The 13388-nt window shown below is 51.8% G+C and overlaps 1 protein-coding gene across 6 annotated transcripts in view; it reads right to left on the bottom strand.

Moving 5' to 3' along the window:
* PLS3 (plastin 3) overlaps window positions 1-13388 on the bottom strand; it is a 45537-nt gene that overhangs the window by 17387 nt on the left and 14762 nt on the right. For 5 of the 6 annotated variants that reach the window (XM_021406062.1, XM_021406065.1, XM_021406064.1 and 2 more), the window contains one exon: window positions 559-645. In XM_021406062.1, coding sequence (XP_021261737.1) covers window positions 559-625 — 67 coding nt within the window. In that variant the 5' untranslated portion in view covers window positions 626-645. Of the gene's footprint in view, window positions 1-558; window positions 646-9922; window positions 9942-13388 lie in introns of those variants that run through there. The other variant, XM_021406067.1, reaches the window with a different exon arrangement.

Here is a 13388-nt window from a genome sequence, read left to right as displayed (position 1 = left end):
ATCGCCCACCACAATGGAGGTGGCACCCAGGGAAACATGGAGCCACCAGAAGGCACCACAAAGCACAGTGCCCACAGAGCATTTTATCATTGCCACAGGTGATAGCCAGGTATGCAGCTACTAATTAGGCTTTGTGACGTGCACACCAAACTCAGTGCCTCAAATGCACCTGCACGCACCAGAAGTGCAGTGCCTACATTTCCCCTCTGCCAAAACAGCTCAAACCAGCACTCCCAGGACCGAGGGCTGTGCAAGTCCTGGAGCGGTGTGGTGATGGGCTGACGGGTAGATGAGATGATTTTAGAGGCGTTTTCCAGCCTTCATGATTCTATGACACTAAGTGCTGCCTGGCCAAAATAACACAATGCCCACATCCTTCCCTTTGTGCTCCTTGGCTAGAAGGAACACCCAGAAGCAGTGAAGCTGCCGAGTGACTTTGGGGCATGGAGAGCAGGAGGGTGCCCACATCCTGCTGGCATTGCTGGTCTCAAGGGTGGGAGAAACCCACTGCAAGCACACAGCAGACAGAGGCAACGTGCCCTCCTCACTCCCACTTACCAACTTTGGCGAAGGCCTCCTTGAGTTCCTCCAGCTCGTCTTTGGAGATCTGCATGGTGACAGCCATCTCATGGATTTAGGGTGGACCTGAAGAGAGAAAAGGGCAGGGGGTGAAACCAGGCTGCGCTCAAACACAGGCGGTTCTGAACAGCAGCCTAGCAACAAGCACTAAGGCCGCCGTAGCTCTCAAAGTCACGTTTGCCTTTCCACTAAGAAAAGCAGATGTGAAACTTGGAAGATGGGAAACGCGCTCCTTACCAAGTCAGAAATCCCATTCGCTTTGTTAATATTTAGCTCTGTGTATTTATTTTACAGGCTGTTTTGTTCTGCACACATTAAGGCACCCACTGCAGGTGTGTGCTGCAGTCGGGAAAAGTTCCCACATCCAGGGATTTTCACAGCTTTGAACAACACAAACCTAGAGTTTAAATAATACACGAGCTACTGAATAGCTCTGCCTGCCCATCTGCCCACCGAAAGCACACAACTACCAAAACCAAACAACAAAGATTCTGAACAGTACTTGAAAAAGGTCTCTTTGCACAAAGGAGCATACCCGATACTTTTTGCCCCAAGGAAACAGTCTGTTTTTCAACAACAAAACTGAACAAACACTGATTTCCCGGAGTCAGTCTCTCACATGTGCCACAATCCTCTCTTCCAAACTCCAGTTCGGGGCTGCCCTGCTAGCCTGGAGAACAGGTATCGCCATAGGGATGGTAAAATGCCAGGGATCTGCCCATGTCCCCTTCCTATGACGTTTGTGACAGCAGCAGCAGCAGATGATGATGGCACTTTGATCGATACAAACAAGAGAGATTGGCGATTTATTGGATGTGCAAACAGGACAAACTTTGTGCAGGGGCCTCTCCTGAACAAGAAGATGCGTGCTGCTGAACACAGCCCAGCACACACATAGCTACAGCTCAGGGCCTTTACAAATGTGGATGTGGGCAGGCTCGCCGCAACTTCCAAAGAGATTTGCAACCCAAGGCTTTCCAGCTCCTACTTTGTTAGCTACAAAGTGGAGGACTAAAAGGTTTCCTCCTCTGCCTATGGGAACAGGCACAGCCTGCTCCTCTGTGAGCAAAAGGATGAATGCAGATTTACAGACCTTCAGAAGAGGGGATCCCCAAGGGCTGGCTCACTGCTGGAGTGAGAAGCCGGGCTGGGATTCAGCAGTGCCTGCGCTAGGGTGAGCAAGCCTCTTTTGTTTGAAGCTCCCAGCTGCTCCACAAGCACTTGTTTGATTAAGAACGCAAGTTTGCCTATCACTGTAAATAATCATTTTCTGCAACACCTCACTCAGTCTGGAAAGAGGAAAGTTGTTAGAGATGAGAGTGATGGGCAGGCATGGCACCCTGGGAATGCAGCACCCATGGGTGCCAGCAGTAGGGAGAGGCACCAAGAAGCTGCACCACTGCAGAGCATGGAGAAGAGCCGAGCAGAGCCCACCTCCGAGCACCTGCAGGCAGAACAACCTTCATCATCAGGCTTGTACGTCAAGAACAGGGTAGAGGAGGAATTACTGCAAAACCTGGTCAGGCTAATGGAGCAAAAAGGCACCATAGTAAAATTTTCAACAGCCACCAGACCAGGACCTCCGCTGTTAGTGAGCCAGCTCCTCCCTGCAGCCCCTGAGCAGCTCCATCCTCGGGGCCTCCAAAACTGGGTGCTTTTCCAGGGGATAAAGGAATTGTTTGGCAAGAAAGTCGGCTCTGAGCAAGCTCAGTGCACACTACCAAAGGTGGATTTCACAACTGGCAGAAACACACTGGTATCGAGATCAGCAGCAGTTCTGGCTATGCATGGCATCACCTGGCAGGAGAGGCTGAGCCCCAGAACTTCAGCCTAGCCTCCCTCCCCACTTTTTGCCCAAGCCTCGTTTGCTCCAATTCGTTTTCAAACCATCGTGACTTCCCTTCAAAACAGATTTCCAAAAACATCAGTACCTAACCCCTTATCGGAGCTTAATTTGCTGCTGTCTCTGCCATCTTTAACACCGGAACGAGCAGCTGAGATAAAATAAAAGCTGCATTGTTTGACTTTATCAGGGAACGATCACACTCTGGATACACCCTGCAGTTGTCGGTATGAGTCTTCACTTCAAGAACAATTTCCCTTCCAGTTCCTATGCTTTTCATCTTAACAAGTCTACAAAAGAGATCTCCGTTTTACCATCACTTTCTTCCTTCTCTCCACGTGAGCCAATAGAGAAAAAGCAGACACCTGACCTCGGTACTGACTGGGAAGGGGAAAGCGTTGTACAATACAACAACACAGCACAGGAATAGGTCAGCAGGCCGCAAGCAGACGGGCTGGGGGCTTCCAGCAGCATTAGCTGGAGGGCTGTGGGTTGTGTTGTTTGGGTTGGTCCCCCCCAACCCCTCCTTTCCCCCAGAGGAAGGGATTACACCTCCACTTGGCACATGGGGCTGGAGAGCCTGGGAAAGCTTTTCAGTTTTCTGCTTTGTTTCTTTTTTTTTTTTTTTTTAATAGCTAAGCCAAGGGCATTCAGAATTGTGTTTTTCATTCAGATGCATTTTTAAACAATCAGCTTTGTCTTCACGGACATAAACCCCCTTTGTAACGCCGCGTTGGCCATCACACATCAGCTGCCTCACTCAGGCCCAGCGCCGCGGCCCTCACACCTCACCACGTCCCACTGACTTGTGCTGGGCAAAGCCTCTGGCACAGCAGGACGTGCAACGCTGGCCAGAGACAAACTGTGGTTAAACACCCATTGTAGCGGAAGGAAGGACGGACAAAAGAAGGAGGGGAGCAAAAGATGACGGAAGGGAGTGATCCCACACCCACGTAGTACGCTGGTGTAAAGGTGTAAATGGGAAGGCCCACTGGTTAACGTGCACGGAAACTGAGCATTTAAGGAAGCGATTCCTGCTCACACCACCCCAGTCCTGCCTCCATCCCTTGGGCACAGAACAAGAGGACACGGGGCTCCTCACCATCACAGTGCAGCAGCAGCTTCCCACAGCATGCAGCCAGCAGCGTGCAGCCCAATGCTGCGCTTGGAAGACCTCACTTTGCTGCAGATGAGAGCTGCCGTAAGCGCATCTCAGGTTTTCTAATATCACCTCCCTTCCCAGATAGGAGCTGTATCATAGTTCCGCGTAAACGAGCTTTATAGCTTCTAAACGCACCACGGCCCCTGACTCAGGGCCCATTTATTTGCAATCCAGACAGAACTGTGACACTGGCAGGTGACATCCAGTTGCCCCAGCCCCTGTGTTGCCACAGCTGTGAGCCACCTGGAGACGAGCTGCAGCAGGGATGCTCCATCCAAGGGACGGATGCCTCTGTTCACACTCTACACTTGCAGCACAGGCACAAGTGTTAGGAGCTAACTGGGGCCTCTGGGCAGACCGACTGCTCAGACAGCAGCTCCAGATGCTCCCATCCATGTAAAGGGTCCCCAGTCACAGTCCCAGGAGGGAAGCGCTGGGAGCTGCATTCTGCGCAGAGGATTGGTGGGAAGGGAAATTAAAACAGTCGCACATCTCCCTGAAAGATGGAGGATTAATCCAATTTTAAAAGGACGCGGCAACCATATATTTCCTGACAGCGAGTCAGGCTCTTCCAACAGAAACAGAGCTGGAATTTGCTTCTGATCCAAATGGAAGAATTTGCTTTCTTACCAGCTCCGCACGCATTTGAAAACTGAGTCCCTCCCAGGCCCACCCCGTTCTAATATCTCTCCAACTGACTGATTAACAGCATCAGCTTATTTACTCAAACAGGCAAACACACAGACACATTAAAGTGTCAACAAAAATGTATTAAAAGTCCCTTTTCCATTTGATTAAGACAGACAAAGAAAAGGAGGTAGGGCTCGTCTGGGCGCAGTGACTCACCCAGAGTATATTCCCCCTTTTCAGAGGAACCTGTGGTTTTGCTGTCATTTCATGACAAAACCTCCAGACATGAGAAGGCAAATCAGTCAGCATTAGTAAATTAAAAATACTTCAGGACTTGCACGTCTCTGACCACTCATCCAGCAAGCGTCAGTTTTGCTCCAAGAATGAGATGCCAGGCTGCCAGGCTCTGGGTACCCCTGCAGTCCTCTACAAGTGTTTCAGCCGACACCACAGGGTCAGCAGCACCGTGCCCACCCAGCACAATGGTGCAAGGTCCAGAGCTGCCAAGGGACAGACAGACGGACACACGCACACCCACCCCCATGCGGCAGCGGCACGCCCAGCATTTCTGCTGGCTCCTTTTTCTGGTCCAGCCCAGGCAAAGCCTTTGGGGTTTTGCAGACAACAGCGTCAAATTTGACAGCAGAAGGAAGAAGTGAGAGTTTGTGGCACGCAGAGTTGGTCTCGGGAGCCCTCCAAGATAAACACTCACTGCTGCTTTCTGGGGAGGCTGGGAAGCTGAGGGACTGATGGCCTTCGAACGAAAACCAATCAAGCAATCCATCCTCTCCTGTTCCTCACCAGTGTGTGTTTGAAACTGTTTTGTTCATCAGTTTCCTCCCCAAGCTAGCACTTGCTCATTACATGTGGTTATTGGCAAGCAGCAGGAAGCACAGAGACTTGAATTTGGCAATTACCTTCCAGACAGCCACCGGTCAGAGGCTGAAACCACACCTTGCCAGGCCTTTGTCTTCCCACATGGCCATGGGCATCATTCTGGCGGTGACAGCAAACAGCAGGCTGCCACATCCGTGCCCGCTGTGCCCAGCACCTTGCCAGCAGCAAGATCCAGCTGCAGCCATCCCTCAGAAGTGAATTTGCTGCTTGCAGCTCTTTGCATGAACACAGCACTCCTGCACGCAAAGCATGGAAGCAACCCCAGCACCTCGGCGAGCTGCTTCCTTACCTCGGGAGGGGAGGTGCACGCAGGCTTTGAGCAGGCATTGCTTTGCAGTGCTGGACTTGAGCTGCATCCCACAGCTGTGGCTCTCTCCTCTCCACCAATTTTTACACCCCATGCACACTGGGCTGAAACCTCAGCTCCGCTCTCTAAACCTGCGACATTTAATGATTGAACGGCACCAGACCCTCATGCCTGCAGAGCAAATATCCACACTCAGCTTTATTTCCATGGGACAGCAGTTTTTTCCCATTCAAGCATAGCACCAAGCAGGCCAAGGTCCACCTTCAAGCAGACTTGATCTTACTACTGACTTGATCTAAGCACGTCCTGTTCTCTGTATTGGCTGCCCTTCAACTTGTCCAGCCTAGGTCTGGTGCCCCACCAGCAGCTGTACAGGCACTCACTGCATGGTGGGGAAGGACCAAGGTCCACTGCTTCCCACCCTGACACAGACATTACCTCCTGCTGCTGGTTTTGAAGCACCTCTACACCAGCACAAGTCCCGTTAGCAGGTCTGATTTTCCAAATTCCTCTCTGCTATGCTTATTTTCATCCAGGAGCAGATGATGAGACTTCCCTCCCGTTGTTACACAACTCCTCGCCACAGTGGGGAAAAATCTGTCAAAGCCATCAGGAGTAGAGGAGCACTCTGGGGCCCATCACTGCCCTTGGATTGCCAGCAGCTCTCTGGATCCAGAGAAGTGTCCACGGGGCACCCACCCCCGGTTACACACTTTCCTCCAGCAGGTCCAGGTGAAAAGCCTAATTTTCCCCAGCTAAATCTGGCTAGAACAACGGCAGGATTTTTCTGTGCAGATGCACAGCAGGAACCAGCGCTGCACAGAGGCAGGGTCCTTCCAGCTGTATGGAAACAACGGCAGCAAACTGATTTTCCTAAACCTGGACAGACCAATCCTTCACTTTTTGCAAACTGTTTTCTGTCCCTGCAGGACAGAACCAGATTCACTCGCTTTGGTCCTATTAAATCTTTATTAAAAACAACTGCTGGAGCCACCAGCCAATTCAGATGCCTCAGACTCTCCAGTTCAGCCAAGGTGTCTTTCTGGGATGCAGCCAGACAGAAACTTCTACGTCTTGTAGATACAGAAGCAGAAAGACAGCAAGAGTCCAGGGATGCTCAGCCACATGGTACCCAGCCGCCCAAAGGCTGGAAGAGGAGGGGAAAAGAAGTCAAACTAACAAACACCCACTCCAGCTGCACGAGGGAGGAAAAAGCTCTCAGGTCTGGATGCCATCTCCACGCTACGCTGCAGGCACAGCACACCAGCTGCCTCGCTGCTCCAAGCCCACCAGGGTTATCTGCAGAACACTCAGACTCAGTAGGAAGCAGATGAAATACTCCTGGAGGCACTGGAGAATCAGTCCTTCAAAGCCCATTTGTCAAATGCTTCTCCAAAATGTGCTTTGGCACACCTCTGTTTTTAAGCAGAGCAGCTGCTCCAGGATTAGTGCACGTTGGATATCACAACCTGCTAGATCAGTTTAACTTACTGTTGAATTTCAATGGTTTGCTCATATCGGTGGAAACAGAACAATATTGGCCATTAATTCATTGTTACAGCATGAACCGGGTCATCCTTTCAAGATCTCTCAGGAAACAAAAAGCTGAAGATTCATCCTGCCTGGAACTCGCAAAAGCAAAACCAATCCATCAGAGAGAATTCAAACCTAGATGCAAGAAGGGGAATGACGGGGGGGTCACATGTCAGCTAATGGACCGAGACTTAGAAGGCTTGATTTTAATTCCTGGCTTCGGCACAGAAAAGTCATGCTAACATCTCAGGAAATTCTTAAGCTCATAGTAATCCTCATTCGTGTGCAGCCCCCCCAGAAAACAAGAACATTAAACACTTCCTTCTGCCTTTTCTGTTTCTTAACCAGAAATGACTAAGAGGTGGGTCCTCTCTTAGCGCCTGTGCACAAAACCCAACAAGGCAGCCCTCATCCTACAGCGGGAGCCCCAGAGCACTAGTGGGAAAGCAGCAGAGGCCCCTCCTGCATGAGCAAGAAGGTATGAGGATCACAAGGGTGAATCAGAGCGAATTTCCTTCCCCAGGAGCAACTGGGACCTGCTTGCCGAAACCTGCATGTTACCCCCGACATTCTTCAGGCATGTATACTTCTGTTACCCAATATTCAGCCCCAAAGCAGCCCAGTTCTTTACAAGGGCAAACTTGGGCCTCAGCCTGTGCCCTGGCTCACAACAGCTGGCTAAAGCCCTTCACAGATACAAGGCAGTTGTGGCCACACAGCCCAGACCCATCCCTACCCACCCACCAAGCATCAAGCAGGATGATACTGGGTCCAAAGACTTTCCTCTCCTTGAGAAATCACAGCAGATGCTCGAGCCATTGCATGATTTCCACAACAGCTCCCTGTTTTTGCCAGGGGCCCTTACAGTATCACAGAGCCCCAGGCTGGGCTCCTCAGCCCCTAGAAGCTCCACGCGGTGAGAGTTACTCCCACGTGTTTGCTACAGAACAGCCATTCCCAGGCAGCACCTCTGCTTGGCAGGTGGAGCTACAGATAATGAAGATTCTGTGATTAAGAACAGCATTACTCAGTCTGCCAGTTACAACTCCTGCCTCTCCAGGAAGGGAAATCAACCCAATCCCTAAATTAAATCACAGCGCAGTCACTGCTTGTTCCATGCCAGCAAACAAGCTCTCGCAAGCCTAACACCCAGTGTGACGTGCTGGTCCCTGGTGAGCTGGATGATAGGGAGCTTCAGCAATTAACTGTGGGAGGGTGAGGTTTTCAAAAAAGGTACAACCACAGCCACACAATTTGTTGCAGACTGTTCTATCGGCTTGGAAGTGAACAGAGCTGTCCTGAGGCTGCACAGCCAGGACTGAAATCCCAACAACCGTACAGCAGACAACGAACACTGGGAGAGAAGTGTGTCAATGAATCCTGCACAAAAACACTACAAACCAACCCTTGAACGTTGCGTTGTGTAACACAGTGCAGTGTGAAACATAAGTGTCTAAAGAACAAGAATTCCACCCTAGCTGATCTCTTACTGGAAAGAGCTACTGATAAAAGGAGAAAAATCCTTTTCTACTATTCCCCTGCTACTTGCAGTCTTGTTTAGAAAGTACTTGGGAAAAGGGGAAAGAAGTCAAAGAAAGAAGTCAAAGCAATTCGCTTCATAGCGAGAAACAACACCAGGCTGCAATAAATCAGCGTTGCTGCACGGCTGTCCTAGTGGCTTTAGGAAGGAGAAAAGAAGCCCAACTTCAACACTCATTTTCTCTAGAGAAGATGCGAGAGATCCTATCTACCCCTAACAAAAGCAGAAACATAAATCTCAAAGATTAATGTGAAACGCCTGGAAGAGCAGAAGAGAGCTGCTCTCTCTGCCTCCCAGGAGGTTGCCATGAGAGTGAAATTAGGTTTACACTGACAGCAGGGTGTTCCCCACACCTCTCCATAATTTAAATTGCGACAGCAGGGCGAGAGAGCAAGGGAGCAAAGGTACCAAACTCGCAGTCACACGCCCGTACTCGGAGCAGGACAAGCACTCATCCCTGCCAAACGCACCCTGATGAGCCCATTTCACAGCCGGGACTCCTGGGACCCTGCACTGCTTTGTTCCCAGCTCCAACAGCACGGTGCTGGGGCAGAAGTGGAAGGAAGGAACCTGTCCTGAGCACACAGCCCGGCCCAGCTCCGAGACAGCAGCAGCGCTCCAGCTGCAGAATCACTCCTCCCAGCCGGATGTTTCGTAGAACCATTGCAGGGTGAGAGTGAAACATCGCTAAGTGACACCTGAGAGCAACAGGTTCAGCAGAAACAAAACCAGGCTGTGAAAAAGCAACACCTTAAGTCCACGTTTTCCAGCACTTCGGTACGCTCCAGTACTTGGCGTCCAAAAGCGCTGCGGTCAGCGTTTGGGAAGGTCTATCCCAGCTCCCAGCACCACGCACGTTGCTGCTTCGGCCAGAAAACATTGCAGGCGAGACGAACTCGTCTGCTTGGAAACCAACCGCCGCTGCCTGCGGTGCCATGCGCGCTTCCCACTGCACGGCGGAGCGGCAGCTGGAGCCCGGCCCCCCCCGGCAACACAGCCCGCAAGCCGGGCGGCCAAAGCCAGCAGCCATTTCCCCCCAGAGCTGCCCGTTCTTTCTGCAAGGCGCACGCTGAAGTAGTTAAGGCTGCAAGTTGAAGCAGTTCCGCTGTTTAAAAGCCTGCGAGCGGGGAACGACGGGTGCCCCCGGCCGGGTTTGAGGGAAGGCACACCCTGCTCCGCGATGCAAAGTCGGTCCCAGCGCCCGCCGTGCTCTGTTTACAGGCTCGCCTCCATCAGGTGCACGGATAAACAACGCTTCTCCACCAGATTAAAGACTCGCCATTCAGCTTTTTCCCCCCCCCCCCGGAGCAGAGCTACTTTCGCCGCTACCACGCCAGCAATCGCTATACGTTTTGCAGGGGGAAGCAAGAAGGAAAGCAATAACAAGCAACGCCAGCAGCCCTGGGGCAGCGAGCAGCACGCAGCCCTTACCTCGCCTGGCTCCCGCTGCGCTGACTCAATGCCGCGCGCGGCCGCCGCGTCTCCCACACCCACGGCACAGGGAGAGCCCGCAGCTCCGCCGCCCAATGGGGAGAGCGGGCAGCGAGGCGGCACCGAGCATCCCACGGACAGGGAGCCCCAGCCGGGTACCGTGCCCGCATTGCTCAGCGGCACGAGGCGCTGAGGGAGAGAGCGAGGTAAGCGAACTCGTTTCTTGGTTGTCTTTGCTGTTACAGGTTAAGTACTTTTCCTATCGTTCTGATTCTGGTGCTCGTTTGATGGGTGCCCATCTCATTTGGTGGATGCCTTCAGCCCATCGGACACGCACAGGGCGATGAGGAGCCAGACCTCCCGGCACAGCCAAGCACCTACTGCTTCACCCCACTGCTCCTCCAAAACATCACCGAACCAACACAGCCAGCAGACCCCATCCAGCAACAAAACCAAAGCAAGCAACACAAACGTGGTCTGAACGAGTTGTAAGCGCCAAGTTCAGAGCTGGCCCACACAGCACTATATTGCATTACCTCAACAATTAAGCCCCGTCTGCTCCACAGGAAACAGAGCCATCTGCTACCAACCAAAAAGACACAAGCAACTGAAACATCATGCTATCATGCACTATTTTTTTTTTTTTAATTGATCCATTACCAAAAGGGTTAAAAGGATTTCCAAAGAACAATCACGTATGTTAGAAGCCTCCTGTTACATCCACAATATCTGAGCCCTCTGACAGCTAAAAGGAGAGGACATCACTTACCAAGAAGCAGAACGCTTGTATTAGTAAAGAATGTGAAGAACCTGTGACCATTATAAAAAATACTTGACCAATAGGCTCATTGTTTGCCTTGCTTTTCTCCCCCTCCCTTTTTTTTTTTTTCCCTTTAATTACATCAGGCAGGAAAGTGAGTCATTGCCTGGCCCCAATTCTTGGGCATTACCTGAAAATTTAGCTTCCAGCTGCGAGGTTTCAAAAAAGAGGCTTAAAAAAAAACAAAAACACAAACCAACACACACACAAAACAAAACCCCAGCTCCAAACCCACAGCCTGCCAGCTTCCTCAGGACGGTAAATATAATGAAAACCAAAATAGACGTTTTTATGCCCAAAACTGCAACTGCAAAGACAGAAGTCAAAGTGCCAAAGCGCTTCTCAAGCCAACAGGACCGGGTCGTCTGCACGTCAGGTGGGGGTTGGGGAGAGCAGCCTCAGCACTGCTCCAGTTTGCAGCAGCAGCTCCGTTCAGCATCGCGGCAGCGCTGGGTGCAAGGAGCTCACCCACAGCAGTGATGGAGCCTGGCACAAACAAGCATCGGAACTGAAGAAGTTTTGTTTCAGGAGGTTTAATCCCTCTCTGGTTTTGCTTTACGCGCAGGTACACCACACAGTAAAAACTCACGCTAGGTTTTAGGATGCGCTGAGGCTTTGGGGCTTCACACGTCTTGGAGAGATCGTGCAAAAGCTTGGCTCCCAAACTAGATGGCAATTTCCTCATTCAAGCCCTGTCACAGGGAGGGCAAAGCTGTCACAGGAGTAGGGGAGAGCAAAGGAAAGCTTCTGGCATCCATGGTGCTGGGACAGACAAGCAGCACCTGCAGGTTTGCAGGTGGCAGCATCACACTGCAGGGGCAGACAGCTGAAAGCCACCCTCCATGGAGCTTCCCACTCCATTTACTTCATTTTGTTATTCAGGTGGCAGGCACGCACCCTAGGTGCCAAAGAGTTGCCAGCATTCCCTTGGCTGGGGAGGGAATAGGCTTCGTGCCCCACAGCTGGCACAGATGCTCAGCAGCTCCAGGGCGAGGAGAAGCTGTAGTTACGCACGCAGGGTGTGCATGAAACTATCTATATTTGCAGAGGACCAGCGGCAGCCAGAATTAAAAGCACTCAGCTTTCTAAATATCCCCAAACCCAGCCCTGCAATTACACCCAAGCCCAAAATAGTGCTTGGGCAGTGCCAGCACCACTCTCCCGGCGACACGCCCCGGGTGGGTGACGACATCGGGGACACGCTGCTCCCAGCCTGCTTCCTCCAGCATGGCCAGGAGAACACCACTCCTGCCCTCTTCCAAAATAGGAAGTTTTATGGTCAGTTCAGTACACCAGCGTATTGTCCTCTTCCTCTCTCTCTTTCTCCAAGAAAGCCTTTTAGGGAAGCACAGGATGCCCAAGGGGCTCAGAAGTTGGGTGACACAAAGCACCTCTTGCACCAAGCACAAGGCGCCCATACCCCCCAGCGAGGGTCACATCCTGGACAAGGAGCCCTTCCCTCATCACTGCCAGCAACCTGGGAGCATGCAACCCACCTAGAGGAACCCGACCACAGCACATCCAAAATTTACCATTCTCCCACTCAAAGAGCAGGATCTCCTGCGTGAGACCCAGTCACGTGGCTGTAGCAAGAGGATACAAGGTTAAGGTGAAGACTTCCCCTCCCTGTCAGCTTGCCAACGCTACTTGTGCACAGGAGGGATGTGGAGAGACCACGCCACGGTCACAAGATTCACACAGGGGGAGGACAGCGGTGCTGTCAGGGTCAGCAAAACGCCCTTCAAGCATGGGGAGGTGCTGATGCTGACGCACAGGGACAAGATCCCTCCAGCGCATCATTGTGCAAGGCAAGGGCATGTCTCCTCCCCAGCTCCGGCTGCCAAGTTTCACTGGGAGGCCACAAAGTTTGTTTGCCCTCCAGAGGTTACTGAGCAGGGGTTGCCAGCCAGGTGAGGCAGCACAGAGGGCAACCGGGAGTCAGCTCATCCCCCTCCTTGCACCATCCTGGAGAACCTCCACCTGCTCCCGGGCACTTGGCTTTCCTGCCCCTCCAGAAGATTTTCTACCCCTAGTTAGCAATGCCAAGAGATGCTATGTTAATAATGGAAACGAGTACAAGATCATCAGTGAAACCCATGGTGATGCACAAGCTCCCAAAAAGCTCATTATACCAGCCTTAGGGTATAATGTGAGAAGGGTTCTGCCTGCAGGCACCTCCAGCTCCTGCAGCAAAAAGCTGCTTGCTGCACCACAGCCAGCCCCACCCTGCCATCCAGACCAGGTGCAGGGGACATGCCCACCGTGTTCTTGCTCTGGTGCTGCAGATCAACTCTACGAACTGGGGAAACAGGAGGACAAGTCACAGGCAGCTCAAAAAGCCAAGGTTATTTAAACTTCTCAGCCTCCCCGCAGAAGTACAGGCTCACATCCTGCTTGATTTGTCTTAGCAGCTCCTCGGTGTAACCAAGTGTTTTCAAGAGCATCCTCCTACTTCAAAAAGAGGAAGAGGATAGAGGGGGGGAAAAAGTAACTAGCTGGAAGAGAAACCAGGAAACCTAAGTAGTCTTTTCTAGCAAAACAGCACACTTTGCAAGCCAGGGATTTAGAGAGTAAGGCTGACAGCCAGCTAGCATCCCATTTTGTAGCTGGGATTAGTGACCATTTACCAAGCCACCACTCCCTCCC

This window comes from Numida meleagris, chromosome 8 (genome assembly GCF_002078875.1).
Source record: "Numida meleagris isolate 19003 breed g44 Domestic line chromosome 8, NumMel1.0, whole genome shotgun sequence".
Lineage (NCBI taxonomy): Eukaryota > Metazoa > Chordata > Aves > Galliformes > Numididae > Numida > Numida meleagris.
Note: the sequence above shows the minus strand (reverse complement) of the source record. Positions and strands in the feature narration are given on the sequence as shown.